At 53.2% G+C, this 15856-nt stretch overlaps 1 protein-coding gene across 8 annotated transcripts in view; it reads right to left on the bottom strand.

Moving 5' to 3' along the window:
• FGFR1 (fibroblast growth factor receptor 1) overlaps positions 1-14119 on the bottom strand; it is a 46354-nt gene extending 32235 nt beyond the window's left edge. For 6 of the 8 annotated variants that reach the window (XM_032468580.1, XM_032468582.1, XM_032468583.1 and 3 more), the window contains exons 1-2: positions 13751-13883; positions 6006-6184 (exon numbers count right to left, since the gene is read on the bottom strand). In XM_032468580.1, the coding sequence (XP_032324471.1) occupies positions 6006-6096 (91 nt within the window). In that variant the 5' untranslated portion in view covers positions 6097-6184; positions 13751-13883. Of the gene's footprint in view, positions 1-6005; positions 6185-13434; positions 13581-13750 lie in introns of those variants that run through there. The other 2 variants (XM_032468586.1, XM_032468581.1) reach the window with 2 other exon arrangements.
• Between the last annotated feature and the right edge of the window lie 1737 nt (positions 14120-15856).

The raw sequence follows: 15856 nt of genomic DNA, 5'->3' as shown, positions 1-15856 counted from the left end.
AGGAAGGAGCCCTGGGTTTCCAGCCAACTTTCTCAGTGCTTGGAACAAGCTGGGCAGACCCCTGTGCCCAGCAGCCCTGTCTGCAAGGAGAAAGGCTTTAAATGAAGGCACTGGGCACTTCGTCTAGCAAGGGGATGGGGAGAGTCGATGTGAACTGAGAACAGGACAAGGTACCACCAAGAGGCACCCAGCCCACCCTGGAGGCATCAGGCAATTGTCCCCACTACTTGGCCGTCACCAGCTGTGAGTCAGAGCAAATCCCCAAGTTCAGGAGCAGCCCACACTCCAGAAGGCTTCTCCTAAGAGGAAGCAGCTTGGGATTTACTCCAGGCCTTAGGAGCCCAGGTGGAGCAGTTAACTTTCAGGGGAATCATGTGGGGAGGGGGGCTGCGGCAGGGGAGATGGTAGGCAGAGAAGGGAATGCCTGCAACAAGTCTGCAGATGAGCCGTTGCTCCAGAATGAGCAGGGAGGCCTGGGCGGCTGGATCTGGGAGACCGGCAGTGCCAGAGCAGCTGGACTCTCCCTCCCGGTCAGCAGGGAAACAGTTGTCCCGTGGCCAGGCTTCAGGGAGGGAAGAGGCAGAGGTGGTGTCTATAGACTGAGCTGGAGCCCCCAGTGGCTTCCAAGGAACAAGGCACTGTGAAAACAGGGAGCAGCTGCCGGTCAGGCTCTCTGACCCTGGACCTCGCCCTCCCGGATAATGACTCCCCAGAACTCACTTCTCCCCGGGCCATCCATCACCGCCCCAGACACAAGCCATCACTCACTGCTTCGGCCTGACCAGGAGCAAGTGTCCCAGCCGGGCCCGCAAAGACATCTCTGACCCTCTCTCTCCAGTTCCTGCTCACCCCAGACTACAGGGGGTCCCAGAAACTGGGGTGGGGGGTGGGGAGGAACGGGCGACAGCATCCCAGCCTGATTCTTTGTTTGGGCTCCCTCCCTTCCCCCACCCCGGCCAGGGCTCTGGACAGCCATTTGTTCTTCCCTGAGAAATTCCTCCTCCCTGACTTCGGGGAGCTGGCTGGCAAAGCCAGAGTGGAAAATCGGTGGAGCTAATGGTGTAGCAATGCGGGAGCCGGAGCCAAGAACACGGCCCTGGGGTGGCTCTGCTGCACTCACCCAGCGTGGTCAAGCGGACACGTGAGCCTCTGCCCTCCTCCCTCTCATGCTCTCACAGGCTGGGTCCTCCCTACCCCCGCCCTCTGCAAAGCTCAGCTCCCGGAACACTTGCAAACACACCCTTCCAGAGCCACCTCTCTCTGGGATGTGGCACAGAGCAGATCCCCTGGGAAAACCGGGCAGCCAAGCGCACTGCAGATTCCCACAGACCAGAATCCTCCACCCTGCTTCTCAAGGGGGTCACCCCACACCAGTCTCTGCGCCGTGTAATTCCACTCGCCTTCTGGCAGAGGGTGAAGAAACTTCTCTTAAATGTTCAGTGTGAATTAGAAGTAAACAGGTTCTTTGCACAAGAAGAAATTATGCTGGGGACCGGGTGTGATGGAGGAGCCTTCCTGCATGTTCCCAGGGCAGCCACAGGACACTGGTCCTCCAGACACTGGTCCCCTGGCCTCGCCAATCAGCCACAGCCAGTGGGATCACAGCCTGTGCAAGGCTCGTGGTGGGATGCCCTCTGGTACCTATCTGAGGTCCCCCCGCAGCCAGGCTGCAATGCCTACCCCTTGGGGCCAAAGACAGCTGCAGGACCACCTTGTGGGGGTGCCTTGGGCAGCCAGGGCCCTGGACTAAACTTGAAGCTGGGGCAGTTTCTCTGGCACACTTGCAGCCTCTCCCCCATGGGCCCAGGTTTCTGCAGGATGCAGAGACAAAGGCTTGCTTTGTGGCACCCGGCGTCCAGGGGGCTCGCAGCCAGAAATGGAAACGTGCGGCTTTTCCATTAAGTGTAACCTCTCCCCCTTCAACCGGCCACCAGACTCCTTCAAATCTGGGTAGGTGGGAGGAGCTGTAAAACCCCAGCCATTAAATCGTTTATTAGTTGCAGGTTTCTGAGCATGTAGGCAAGTATTTTGAGGCTGCAAGACTCATACGGTGCCCTCCACCATGGGGCCTGGGGGGTTTAACCCCGGTTACTGCTGAAAAGGGGGGCAGGACCCCCCACCCCCAATTATGAGAAGTGGCCTTGCAAGCAGTTTTGGATTCATCCACTTGCTTTTCTCCAACTCTCAGTCTAAAAGAGAGAAAAATACACAGAAACAAGCCTCTTCAAGCTCAAAGTGTCTTTCAAGCTGGTGCTTATCTTTTTAAAGGGGTAGTCTACCCACACCCTCTGCCCCACCCCCGCCCCAAAGCCTGGTTTGAAACAAGTGGAGCCTCTTTAAGATCCCAAACTAGAGAAGGGGAAGGAGAAGGGAGGGAAGGAGGGAGGCTGGTTTTCCTGGAACCCTTATTAAATCAACTTTCCAAGGACAGCCAGGAACTCCAGGCCCTCCCCACTCCCCGAGGAGCATTTGCAGACTGGGGGAGGGGCTCCCGAGACACACACACACACACACACACACACACACACACACACACACACACACACACACACACTCACACACTCACACACACAGCAAAGCCTTTCGAAAGGGGAAAAGCTCTCAGTCAGTGTGATAGAGGTTTTGGGTGGTTGGCTTCAAACTTTTGGGCAAACCTTTTACACCCAAATTGTAGCCTTTTCTGGAGGACAACAGCAGCATTGTTATTTAATAATCAGGGAATACTTTACATTTATGAGATACCTTATAGTTTACAAAGGATGGAGACAGACTTTCCCTTAGGACGGATTTCACAGCAGTTCTCTGAAGATGGTGGGGCCTGAGTTCTGCTCTCACAGAGCTCAGAAGGAATCATCAATGTGAAGAGACCAAACCACCAGAGGGGCTGACAACCAAACAGGGACCTGGGACTCGATCTCCAAGTCCGGTGGATTTCCACCTCTGCATCCTAAGACATTCTGGGTCTATCCAGGAAACAAGCTCCTGACTAGAGCATCCCCTTGTGGGCAAAGGGACCCGCAGGACTCCCACTTACGGCTCATTGACTCTGTCATTTGCATCTGATATTTGCAATGACCTTAGGAGAGATTTTCATGACCAGCACATTTGATGGAGGCGCAGAGAGAAATTTCCCACCAAGAGCCAACAGTCGGTAAGAAATGGGGCCAAAATTAAAACCACGGCAGTGCAGGGAAGACTCACACCCACAGATGTGTACTCGAATGTTCACAGGAGTTTTCGTAATAACAGCCTGAAGTGTTAACAACCCAAAGGGCCACCAACAGGTGAATGGAGACACGTTCACCATGTAATTCCATTCTGGGAAATTCTAGAATAGGCAGAACTAACCAACAGTGGTGGGAAGTAGATTGGTGATAGCCTGAGTCCAGTGCGGCAAAGGGCGCGAGGGAGGTTTTGGGGGTGATGGATGGAAATCTTCCATATTTTGATTGGGGTGGTACTTACATGGGACGTTACATTGATCAAAACACATCGAACTGTACACTGAAAACTGGTGCACTTTGTAGAATGTAAATGCTACCTCAATTAAGTTGAGCTTTTAAAAATAGTAGTCTAACTTCACTCTTCATTGCCACGGAGCCTAATAGCCCCTCCACCTCTCCTGCCCAGTCCTTCCCCTTCCTGGAACCTGTACTTTGTTCTCAGCAAGACCTCCAGCCCCCTGGCTCCACCCTCCATCACTGCCTCAGCTCCCTTCTTGAAGGGCCTGGTTGTGCATCGGGACAGAGACAAGCACAACCAGGCGCTTCAATGTCCATCTCCTCCCCCAACGCCTTACACTTGGACCCTTGGACACCCCCTTCCTGCTTACAGGTGCGCCAGTCCAATACCTACTATTCCCTTTCTCCATCCTCCATTCTCGGGCTGCAAAAGGGATTGTTAGAGAAAGTTTAAAAAAAAAAGTGCTTTAGGGTCCACCATAAATTCATATTCTCAAACGTCATCCAGGCGCTCCGTGCTTTTGGATTCATCACCGCCTTACGCTCTGGCTGACCCAAAGCTTCTGCATCCAGTCCGCACAAGCCTCCCACCCGAACTCACTCCCCTCTGCTCTCATCGGTCCCCCAGAGCTGACATCCAACCTACTCAACCCCACAGATTCCACTTCTACGGCGTCTCTGCCGTTTTTCCTTCCTTTACATCCTTTACCCGAGTCCCTACCCTTTCTTTCTCAAGCTAGACATTCAAAACAACCAGTTAACTGACTCGTCAGTCTAGCAACAGTGGTAGAGGCAGTAATAACTACTAACATTTCCCTTGTAAGTGCTTTATCTGGATTATCTCATTTAATCCGGCATCACTGTCCCTGTTTTAAAGATAAGCAAACTAAGGCTTAGTGTGTTTGAGTCATTTGTCAAAGCAAGTCCCGAGCATGATTCACCCATAGGTCCGTCTGACTTCCTCCTCCCATCCATCCAGACTCAGCTGCCTGGACATCTGAAAGCTGGATCATGTCATTATCGGCTCAGAACTTTTCAAGACTCCCAGTATCTCCCCATTTAAGCACATTTTCCAGAGCAGGGCATTAAGGTCTTGCATATGCTAACTAACTCAATCCAAGCTTTACTTCCTCCCTGCTCACCAGGGAGGTGGTTCTCTATACAGCTTATACATCCTGCCTCAGCACCTTTGCTCATGCTGTTCCACCTGGAACACCCTCCATTTCCCTTTCAGTCCCCTACCCATCCCTCTAGACCATCTCAGATGCCCTCTTCCTTGGCATTCCCACTGCACTGTGTTATAATTCTGCTGTGTGGTTTAAACACAGTCTACTTTGTATTTAGTTGCCCCGGTACTTGTCACCCTCTACCTGATGGTGAACTCCCTGAGGGCAGAGATGCTCCCTCCTACTCTGGTCTTCATCAACTTCTAGGTCAGGCCTTGCCTTCAGTTCTGTCACGGAATGCCACATGCATCTGCCTGCTCCAGCCAGTGCACATTCTAGAGGGTCCACACACCCTTCCCTCCTCCTTCTCCACCACCATTCAAGTGGACAAAAATTCGCACTCCTCATTCGTCATTCAAACACGTCCTGGCAGTGAGGCTGATGGCCCTTTAAATGCAGCCACTACATCACCTGCACACCTGAGCCCCCTACCCACTGCCTGCCTACCTCCTCTGTTTATGTCATCAGCCACTGAGTCACAAGTCACACTACCCTTTGGCAGCAGAAATGCCCAAATATTAGTTCTTAAAGACCTTCGAAAGCCAGCAGGTGTGCTGTACCTGTAATCTCCATGAAGTTATTTTTCCAACTCCAGAAAATCCCATGAGTGGGGGGTGGTGGGGATGGGCAGAGTCCTTCCTGTTACTAATAATTGCTCCGAATTTCCAATAAACTGCAGGCCCCTCCCAGCTCCCACGGCCAATAATGCTCCCCAGTTCTCCATCTCTTCCATTTCCTCCAGCAATACATACCCAAAGCAAACCTCTCATCAGGCCTCCAAACAGCCTATGAGACTCCGTCAACAAAGACACAATGGGGGGCATGTGGCCACGAGATCTGCCCCTCACAGATGTGAGTCTGGAATAATCTTCTAGAAGCCAGAGGTCTTTACGGAGCTCCCACATCCCTCCACGTCCCCTGTAACCCGATTCACGTTCAAAACTCGAGTCCATAGGTCACTCACTCCCCACTGCATCACCCAACCCCGTCTCATACATCATCCAGGTTAGGGAGCTGGCCCTCGGGTCCCAATCAGACTTTCTTTTTTTCAGGAGGAGAAAAGTATAAACCACCCTGGCTGTGTCACTCCTGGCAGATGGGTGTCCTCCATGACCCAACCTCTGATGAAGCTGGTGACGTTTATGGCCAGGCCTCAAGCAGCCCAAGGAACCTGGGAGTCTCTCCTCCAGGCCAGGAGCCCTCTGCTCCACGTGGATTGGAGCCTTCCCAGTCGGCCACATCACGTTTGACCTGGACCACAGACCACCCTGTTTCCGAGGGCGTGGAGCCCAGGCTGACCCGCAGCCCGGGCCCTTACCTTGTTCAGGCAAGGTCGGGGCCGGCCTGGCCGTGCAGAGCGTGGCTGTGACCAGCACAGCCCAGAGGAGGAGGCACTTCCAGCTCCACATCCCAGTTCTGCAGTTAGAGGTCGGGGACAAGGCTCCACATCTCCATGGAGACTCCGCCGTGGGCTTGATTCTCCTGTGCAAGTTGACCCTGGGGAGAGAAAAACCCAAGAAGTGAGGAGGGTCTGCATGGGGGTGGGGAGCCCAGAGAGAAAGAGGTAAAGCGTGTCACAGAGCCACCCTAAGTTAGGATAACTTACTCCTTCAGGCAACAAAGAAGGGAACTGTGGTCCTGCCCTAGTGCTGAATTTGAGGTTATCAGCCTTAATTAGACAAAGGAGTAAGTTAATTCAGTCCTACAACTATTTACTGAGTGGGGACTGTTTCCTTTGTTGGGAAAATCGTCACAGAGATTCCCGAGGCATGAGCCCCAAGATCATTTGTGCTGCTAAAATGAACAGCCTCAGGAAAGTCCCCTAGGAGACGTGGGTGGGCAGATGACTCCCCCAGGAGAAGACTTCACCCCCTCTAGGGCACCCCAACCATTCAGTGAGGGATACAGAGAGAGATGAAGCTTATGGAATAAGCCCCAAACCAGGGAATGGGAACCGGGCGAGATGCGGACCCTCCCTGGACCCGTGTGATGAGGAAGCTGAAATAAGCCATCTCCAAGATTCTTTTCGTCTCTAAATCCGGATGCCTCCCAGGGACCTCTGGTTCTACCAAACACAAGTCTCACCAACTGCTTAAAAAGGATCTCCGAGTGTGGAACCGTGAGGCGGACCCAGTCCTCCCCGATGCTGAGAGGTGACGGCGGACTGTCCAACAGAAATGAATCCAGAAGTGGGGAAAGGTCGCACTGAGGAAGGAGGGCTCCCACGAGCCCTGACTCAGAGGTGGCCCACGCCCGCCCGGGGCGGTGGGGGGTGGGGGAGAGCACAGACTGCAGCCCTTGATCCTTCTCAGACCCTGACTAGTAACATTTAAAACAACCCTCCAGGGTCTCTGGGAACCACAGATCTTTGCTGCTCAGCATGTACCAAGTGATGAGACTTTCTGGGCGCCGTTTGGGCTCCAGTCGGGGTGACCGCCTCCGTCTCCCAGGTGGCTTTTGTCCTAAATACACCAGGGAACCATCCAAGTTATTCAGAGAATCCACTTCCCCGGAACATGCCCTAATGTGGTGCTCGGCCCGGCCTCCCCCCACCCCCCCAGCCAGACAGGGCCCCTCGTGAGTGAGTGAGTCAGTCAGTCCCGGCCGGCCGAAAAGCCCCGGGTTCCTGGCTACGCTCACCGTCCCCTGCCAGTGGGAAGACCCTGCCGGTGGGAAGACGCAGGCACCGCCGCTAGCTCCCTCCCAAGGCTTTCCTAACATTAAAAAAAAAAAAAGAACTTCAAATCAAAGGAGAAGTAAACACTTCTCTCCCATTTTTCTAAATTTAGGAAAGGGACTAGACGAGACATAATTGATCAACGATTTACTGAAGACCTACTATGTGCCGAGCATGGACTAGTCAAACTTCGTTTCTTCCTTGCTATAAACTTATTGGGGGCAGGATAGGCATTTTTCTGGCCCTTTAAGCAGTAGGGAAACTGAGACTCAAAGAGGCTGAGTGCTCTGCCCAAGGACGTGCAGCGAGGAAGCAGCAGCCCTGTGGCTCCATCACCTGGGCCTTCCGATGCTGGAGGCCAGGGTGGAAGCAATGAAGGGGTTGATCAAACCTAGCTCTGTGGGATGTGAACTCATTTCCTCCAAAGGGCGTGTCTGTGCCACAAGGAAACCACATAGATAAGGACAGATCTGAGGCAACTCTGGTGACAGGTGAGCCTTGATTCTCAATTCCTTTGCTTGAGAGAAAAACCCTTGGGAGCAGCTCACGATGTACCATGTAGGACACAGGATGGGGCAGGATCTCTGGCTGGGGACAGACGCAATGCTTGCCAGAGGACATCCTCCTAACCCACATTCCACATCTCATCTCCTCCCAAGGATACACCAAACAGATGCAGGCAGAAAGCGACACCTGACTTAGAACCTAAGCCCAACAGGAGCAGCCAGAGTCATGAATGAATTTTTAGTGTCCAACGAGAAAGGGTGGTATTATCATCCTTAGAGGATGAAGCTTGTTCGCCCAGGCAGACAGGCAGCTTCCACCAGCACTCGGCCACTGTGGCCCCTGAGGCCCTTGAGGCCCCTGAAAAGCCCGCCCACCTCCTCCCAGGTATGGTCTCACTGCCGGCTGACCTCTTTCAGCTCTGAGATTAATGCACTTCAAACTAATCTGGCAGCTTCCCTGCAAAAGTCTCTTCCTCTCTTTCCCCTCTGGGCCCTCAGTCCCACATCTGTAAGACAAACAATGGTCAGAAAACCCAGCCCCCGGGCACCCGCTCCTGGTATGAGCAGCAAGTGGGTACACACCCCATTGCAGGAAACACAGTGACATGAACCCCTAGTCCACATACTCACTGGCTAGGACCCCTGGGACTGCCACCTCCTTCCCATTCTACTAATTAATGAATTCTTCAGATCCCTTAGGAACAGTCCCCTTCCTTCACTGCTTGACAGATGTGACCTGTAGCCTTGCAGGTGCACACAGCAGCTGGCTCCATCAGGCTCCCGGCATCAGTCACATCTCCTGGGATTGGCAGCCTGGCTTCCCCTCTGGGTGCAGAGGTCCTCACTGGGGAACGGCGGGAGATGGGGGACACATGATATCTCAGTTTTCCCACTTGTCCTCAGAAGGACCTAAAATGGTTGCCTTGCCTATATCCCCTGGGGTTATGAGCATCAAATGGGCAGCGTGGGTGACAGTACCTGCTCTCTCGTCTCGAAAGCACTAATCAAATGTAAGGAATTATATATAAATATTGTGCTTCGAGTTACTTCTTGGTAGTACTCTCAGGAGGCTTTAGTACTTGGCACAGGAAGACATGAACCTCCTTCCTTTACAGAGGCATTTCTCATTATCCGCCTTCACACCCTAGTCTCTAGACCTGGCTGTCCCACACGATGGCCACTCGAGGCTACTGAGCACTTAAAACGTGGCTAGTGCGAGCTGGGATACACTAGAAAGGAAAAATACCTGCAAGAATATAAAGTCTTCCAATAATTTTTTAGACCGATTTCATGTTCTAATGATAATATTTCGCATATATGGGGCTAAATCAAATATATGATTAAAATCAAAACAAAGTAATTAATGAAAATGAATATCACCTGTTCCCTTTTATATTTATGTTTTTTTTTCCCCCCAGATTCCACATATGAGCAATCTCATGTGGTATTTTTCTTTCTCTTTCTGGCTTACTTCACTTAAAATGACATTCTCCAGGAACATCCATGTTGCTGCAAACGATGTTAAGTTGTCGTTTTTATGGCTGAATAGTATTTCATTGTATAAATATACCACATCTTCTTTATCCAGTCATCTGCTGATGGACATTTAGGCTGTTTCCATGTCTTGGTTATTGTTAATAGTGCTGCTATGAACATTGGGGTGCAGGTGTCTACCTGTTCCCTTTTAATTTCAAACGCAGCTCCTAGAGAATCTGAGACTCCATGTGGCTTGTATGACATTTTACAGGATGTTGGGTCTTCTGAGGATCCTCTAAATTTCCCAAAACACCACGGGGTCACAAGCTCCTTAAGAGCAAGGACTATACTCTCTCTATATATATATTATCTCTATATAGGATTCTGATACAGAAACGCTTTCAGAAAAGAAGTTGACAACACTGGAGAAAACCATCACGCACTCCCTGTTAGCTAGCCAAACTCTATTTGAAAGCGTACCAACCCGGACTTTTTCTAAACATCTTGATTCCTGAGCAGTGAAGAAGTAATGCCAAAACTTTAATCCCGTTAGACAGGAATAAAACTTTTTAACAGGAATGGTCGCCTTTCTCCAAAGTGAGCATTCTCTACTCACTGTTGAGAGTAAGGGCAAGTACTTAACAAAAATCTGAAGGAAAAAAAAAAATGTATGCGGCTCAGCTTCCAAAATTCTAGTTGGTCCAAGGGAAATGCTAATTTAAAATTTTTGAGTCCCTGTAAAAATGTGCCCAAATGTCCTCGGGAGTGAGGTATATAAAAATTGAGTGATAATAAGTGAAACAGTTAACTGCTCCACCATAATCCAGGCATCCTCGCTACTGAAAACAGGATGGGCCAGTGGACCACCACCATATTCTTGGAGGTGTTCACCCAGGCAAGGGCTCTTTACTTGGAACCCAAACATAGCTTCTTTCATTGCAAGCAGGGAGAGGTGGTGAGGAGAGAATTTCTGTTTAAGGGAGATGCGGCCTTAGGGGGAAAAGCAAATATCCTGGCCCAAGTCTGGTTTTTAATCCTCTCTGGAAACACCAGAATCTTCTCTAAATCTTCTATGTCTGGACTCCTACCAGCCCCTGGTTGGCTCAGACCTTGCACAAAACTCTTGGGAAGACAAAGGCAGGACGTATTTCCCAAGTGGAAATTAAACTCATCTCAAGTGATGCGAGGCCCTTCCAGAGCAAGATGTTTGAATCACTTCTCTCTACCTCCTCTTCCTCCAGGAGCAACAGGCACAAACTTTCCTAGCCCTGAACTAACAGCCATTTTGATGAGAGACTTAAAACATGGAGGCAAGAAGAAAACGGTCAGAGGCTGCTCCAACCCCAAGCTCTGAGGAGCACATTTCCTCTTTGAAGAGTCTTGTTTCAGGTCAACATCCAAAACAAACAAAAAGCAGACAACAAAAAGCAAACCCATGGCCTTTTTTTGGTCTACCTACTCAATGCTCAACTCAGTTTTCCTGGCCTCTGGGGTCCACCAGGAATAAAGCTGGATCAGGCTTAGGGGTGCCTGGGGATGTTCCAATCCTCTCCCCCTCAAGATGGGTAGGGCCGTAGCATCCGCCATATTCCTTCTCCATCTCATCCCGAGGTTTGCTTCCCTTGCTATTCTGAGGGTGCCTCACGGAACTTTCTCACATCCTCTATGGCGAGGAGCCAAGGAAAAGAAGCACCCAAGACTGCCTACTTTGGAGCCAAAGGAAATGTGCCCACTCTGGCCCACATCCCATTTGTGAAACTGCCTCCAATATGGGCATTTCTACGGGCATGGTCAGAGCACAGGCAATGAAAGCACACCGTCCAAGTGGCTCCCCGCCCCGGATGGCCCTCATTAAAAAGCTGACACCCAGCTATGACTAAGAGTAAATGCAACAGATATTTCAAGGAGCTCGTCACCGATGCAGTACACAGGCATCCCAGCTGGAGCCAGGCCCCCGCAGCCTCCCTGTCCCCAAACACCCAGCGCTCCTCCGGGTGTCAGTGGCAGCCTTGGAGCCTCTCCCGATCAACTGGGGGGAAATATGTAAACAAGCCATTAGGGAGACAGGCCAAGAGGACAGACAGTCAGTAAGGTCGCTAGGTCCTCCACAGTGGCTCTCCCCCGGTCACTGGAAGGAAGGGAGCTGACCCAGGCTTGGGGGTAATTAGCCAGACAGAGGCACGTCCCCCGGGGCCCTGCTACTTAGCTTTTAAACAAGCCTCAGAGAGGAAACTGGGAGCCTGGGCCAAAGTGGGAAATGGCCACTTCTGCTCAACCGTCTCAAGGCTAAGGTTCTACAATTTAGATGGGATTCCAAAAAAAGCCCTGGGCCGGAGGTGCAAAGGGCAGGGCACATCTGTGGAGGAAACAGTCACCTTAATTACCATGTCTAGAGAAAGTGCGATTTCATTACAGCCTCCAAACTACCGCCCAAAGAAGGAAACCAGAGAAGTGTTTTCAATTTGAAAGAGGCTGGGAAGGAGAGGGTGAGAGACCAACTATCCCCACCCTCCCGCAACTTTGGAAGCAGAAGGTGCTTTCCTACCTCAAAGGGTAGAACCAAAAAACCCTCAACAATCCAACCCCTTTCAAACCTGTCCCCAGTATTGACATGGTAAAATGCCCCACTTAAGTTTCCGGGAGCTGCAGCCCAAAGAACCCCTTAAAAACACCCAGGGAAGGCCAGCCCCAGGGCCCCCCTCCCTCGCCCCTGGCTGCTGCGCCCCGAGCTCGCTCCAGGGAGGGTGGAAAAGGGACGTGTGACGCCACTGCCACCGCCGGAGACCTGGCGCGGGCTCCGGACAGGGTCAGACGCTCCCGCTGCTCCAGCTGTAACTGAAGGGACGAAAAAGCAATGCTTTGGTTCCAGAAACGTCCGTCAGGGCCAGTTCCGGGTCAGACCGATGGCCAAAGAGGCCACCTCTAGCAGATGTGCTATTGCCTAAAACCTTGACCCCAATTCCTATGACGCCTCTTTTCTCCACAAGCCAGAAAGCACCACCATCATCAGATCCTTAAGAACCTGGGATCCAGGGTAACTTCTTTTCTCCCCAAATCCCCAGGTCTCATCCCTAAGTCTTGAGAAATTTTAAAGAGCGAGGTGGTAAGGACAAGTTGAAGGATCTCAGCTTTAATCTGGGGGAGGGGGAAGGGAGAAGAGCTAATGTGGCTGCGGTGTACTCTGGTGGGGTGAAGCGGAACCAGATGCGGCGGCTACATCTGGAAAATAGGGGGGAAAGTGTTGGGGGAGAAAGACACCGCAGAAACTTTTAAAAGGGCTAAAGCTTCTGGGCCCAGAAAGGAGAAGCAGGCTTCACCGCTCCCCCCCCCCAACCCCAAAGGCGTCTGGCTGCCTTCAAAGGATATGTGTTAAATGAACTCCATCCACAACGTCAATAAATTCCTCTGCAAATGAGGGTGCCAGCCCCTCTTCTCCCAACCACAAACATAACGGGAAAGGGGAGCGAGGGCAGAGGGTTCTGGGCCAGAGAAGCAACATGCATCGCTCCTGAGTGAACCGCACCGGACAAAACCCTCATCCCTTCCCCCACCTCCCAGAACCCGCTTGGAATTGAACATTCCCCTCCCCCCCGACCCCATAATGGGGCTTAACATCACCCGCTGGGCGCCCTCCCCTTCCCCAAACTTCCGACCCTTTCAGAGATGGACTAAGTAGAAGATAACCGCCTCTGGAAAAGGGAATTTCTTTCTCGCTCTCCACTAAAGCAGATTCAGCCATTTGGTGACGACACCTCCTTAAAACCTATTCGAAGCGAAGCTAACCTACCCCTCCACTTCCTTCCCTCTTCAGGCCCCCAGCCTCCCTCCCACCCGTAAACGCGACTCCAGATTTTCCCAGAGGTGGAAAAGGGCTTAGAAACACCCCGGGATTTTAACGTTCCACCCGAAGCTACCTGCTGGATTGGGCTGAGTCCCCACGAGTGGACTAAAAAGAGGAGTGGAATGCAACACACGCATACACACACACACAACCCCATCTCACTGCCCGCTCCCGCCTGCCTCCCCAGTCCCAGGAAACCGAGGGCCGCCACCGCCTCGGCCCCGGCCCCGGCCCTCCCAGGACTCACCGCCGAGCCGCCGCCGCCTCGCCAGCTCCCCGGCGCGAGTTGGCGGAAAAGTTGGGCGGCAGGAGGAGCGGCGGGACAAGCGCGGGGAGGGGGCGCAGAAGGCGACGCGAGCGGAGGGAAGGGAGGGGAGACAAAAGGGGGGCGCCGAGCGCTGGGGAGGGAGTCGGAGGTGGGGGGGGGGGCGTGTAACGAGCGGAGGGAGGCGCCGGACCCGACCGGGCTGCTGCAGGGAGAGCGCGCAGCCGGGAGGCTCGGGCGCCGGGGGCCGCTCGGGACGCCGAACCCGCCCCGGATCTGGGGCCGCCGCGGCTCTTACCTCACTCGGCGCTGCGGTTCCGCCTCTGGAGAGTCCGCCGTGGCTCGTGCGGGCGGGCGAGCGCCCGTGCCCCCGGCTCCGGCCCGCCGCCCCCGGGCTCCGCTCGGGTCCTGGCGGGGCCGCGACAGCCCCGCGGCCGGCGCTCGACTCCCGGTGGCGCTCGGGGCTCGGCGCCTCCAGCCCGGGCGGGAACAATGGAGCCGAAGCTGGTGCCCCGGAGGCGGGGCGGGTGGGAGGGCTCCTGTCCGCCGCCCGGGGTCTCCAGACTCGGTGGCCCCCCTCTCCAGCACCGGGCGGCGGCCCTCACGCTTCTGGCAGACCGGGCTCCATGGCCCCGCGGGGGCCCCGGCGCCGAGGCGTGCCCGACTGCCTCACTGGTCCCGTGCGCCCCGCGGGGCGCCCCTCGGACCGGAGAAAAGTCCTCGGGCTCCGCCGCTCTTCCAGCTGCGGCGCGCGCTCACGGCCAGGGAAGGCGAGGTCGCCGCAATGCGCTAAGCTGAGTGTCGGTCCGGTCCGGACGTCGCCGCCCAGCTCCGGGCACAGCCCGGGCTCCTTCTCGCGCTGCGGCTGGACCAGAGTTCGCACTCCCGCTCGCCGTCGCCCGCTGCCGAGGCCGCCGCACCAGTGCCCGCAGGAGCGCTCCGAGCGCTGTGCGCCGGCGAGGCGCGAGGGCTTGCTCTCTCACTCCCAGCCCGCGCTGGTCCCACCTCCTCCTCCTCCCCCTGCAGCTGCCTGCTGGGCCTTGTAGTTCCCGAGCTGCGGCCCCCGAGAAGAGGGAGCGGGCTGAGCGGCCCCGCGCTCCGCTGCTCCTTTTCTGCGGCCTGACCTCCTCTGGCGCGCATGTCTCCCATCTGAGCACCCCCAGAGGGGCGCCCGAATTTCGGGCGGGGACAGATGAGCAACTGGGGGTGAGGTGGGGAGACGCTGTGTCCTGGGGTTGCCCATGGTAGCACGGGCTTTGGAGTCTGACTCTCTGCCTCGGGGAAACGATGTTCTCTCTTTACATCTCAGTTTTCTCATCTGTAAAAGGGAGCTAATAATACTTTCCATATAGAGTTGAGAATTAAATGAGGGCCTGGTACATAGTTACTCAATAAATCCAAGCTGTTTTTATTCATGAGAAGCTGTATTTATTCTCCTCCTGAGACCCTTCTCTTCCATCTCACTTCTCCCAGCCAAACAGTCCGGGTTTTGTGGTCCTGCGGGAGCTTGGTCTTGTAAATTCTACAGCACCGTTCTTGGCCTCCAGAAGCCTTCAGCCATCAGGGAAGGTTCTGGAAGCAACAAGGGAGCAAGAGAAGTTGGGAGGTGCTATTGGTTTGGAAATTAATCAGAGCCCATCCAGCTCACACGCCAGTACTCTCTGGAACCCAAGAAAAAGTGGCTAAAATGCCCTTTCCCCTGGTCCTCCCGCAGAGAGGTATAATTTAGTGGTTCCCTCTGGGGAACTTCTGAAAGATACAAATTTTTGGACCTGCTCAGACTTAAGGAATCAGGCTGTCCCAGGAAGGAGCAAAGAGTCTATTTTTTTTCTCCAGCACGCATGGTGCCAGGTTGGAGACCACCAGTAGGTTGAGAAGTATGCCACCCTCAGTATGAAAGATACCACCATTCTGGTCCTTTACTTATATACTGTGTGATATTAGACAAGTCATATATCTGAAGAAAATTACGACTTGTTTACACATTTCCCGCCAGTTGGTTGGGACTCCCTCACAAGGTTGTCACCAGAATCAAATAAAATAACAGACGTCAGTGCACCAAAAGTGTTACTTTTTGGTATAAATAAAGTTGCTGTGTATGTTCACAGTAGCACCTGCTCCCCGATCCTCACCCTACTTAAACCTACGAGGTCGTGGAAGCTCAAAAACCAATTTAAGAAAAGGATCTCCAAGTTATTTCTTTATCTGACTAGCAGGTAAAAGAATAGTGACACCACATAGTAGTGTCATGTACATAGTAGGAGCTCAATAAATGTTTATTGACTGAAGAGTAAATAAATACATATATGTGAATGAATGAAAAATTTGAAATGAAATAAAAAGCAGGGACTCACATATTTGTGGAATAAATGAGCTTCAGTCATTGCTTATAGGGTTAATTCCC

The sequence above is a fragment of the Camelus ferus genome, chromosome 26 (assembly GCF_009834535.1).
Source record: "Camelus ferus isolate YT-003-E chromosome 26, BCGSAC_Cfer_1.0, whole genome shotgun sequence".
NCBI lineage: Eukaryota > Metazoa > Chordata > Mammalia > Artiodactyla > Camelidae > Camelus > Camelus ferus.
The sequence above is the reverse complement of the archived record's forward strand: the minus strand, read 5'-3'. Positions and strand labels throughout refer to the sequence as shown.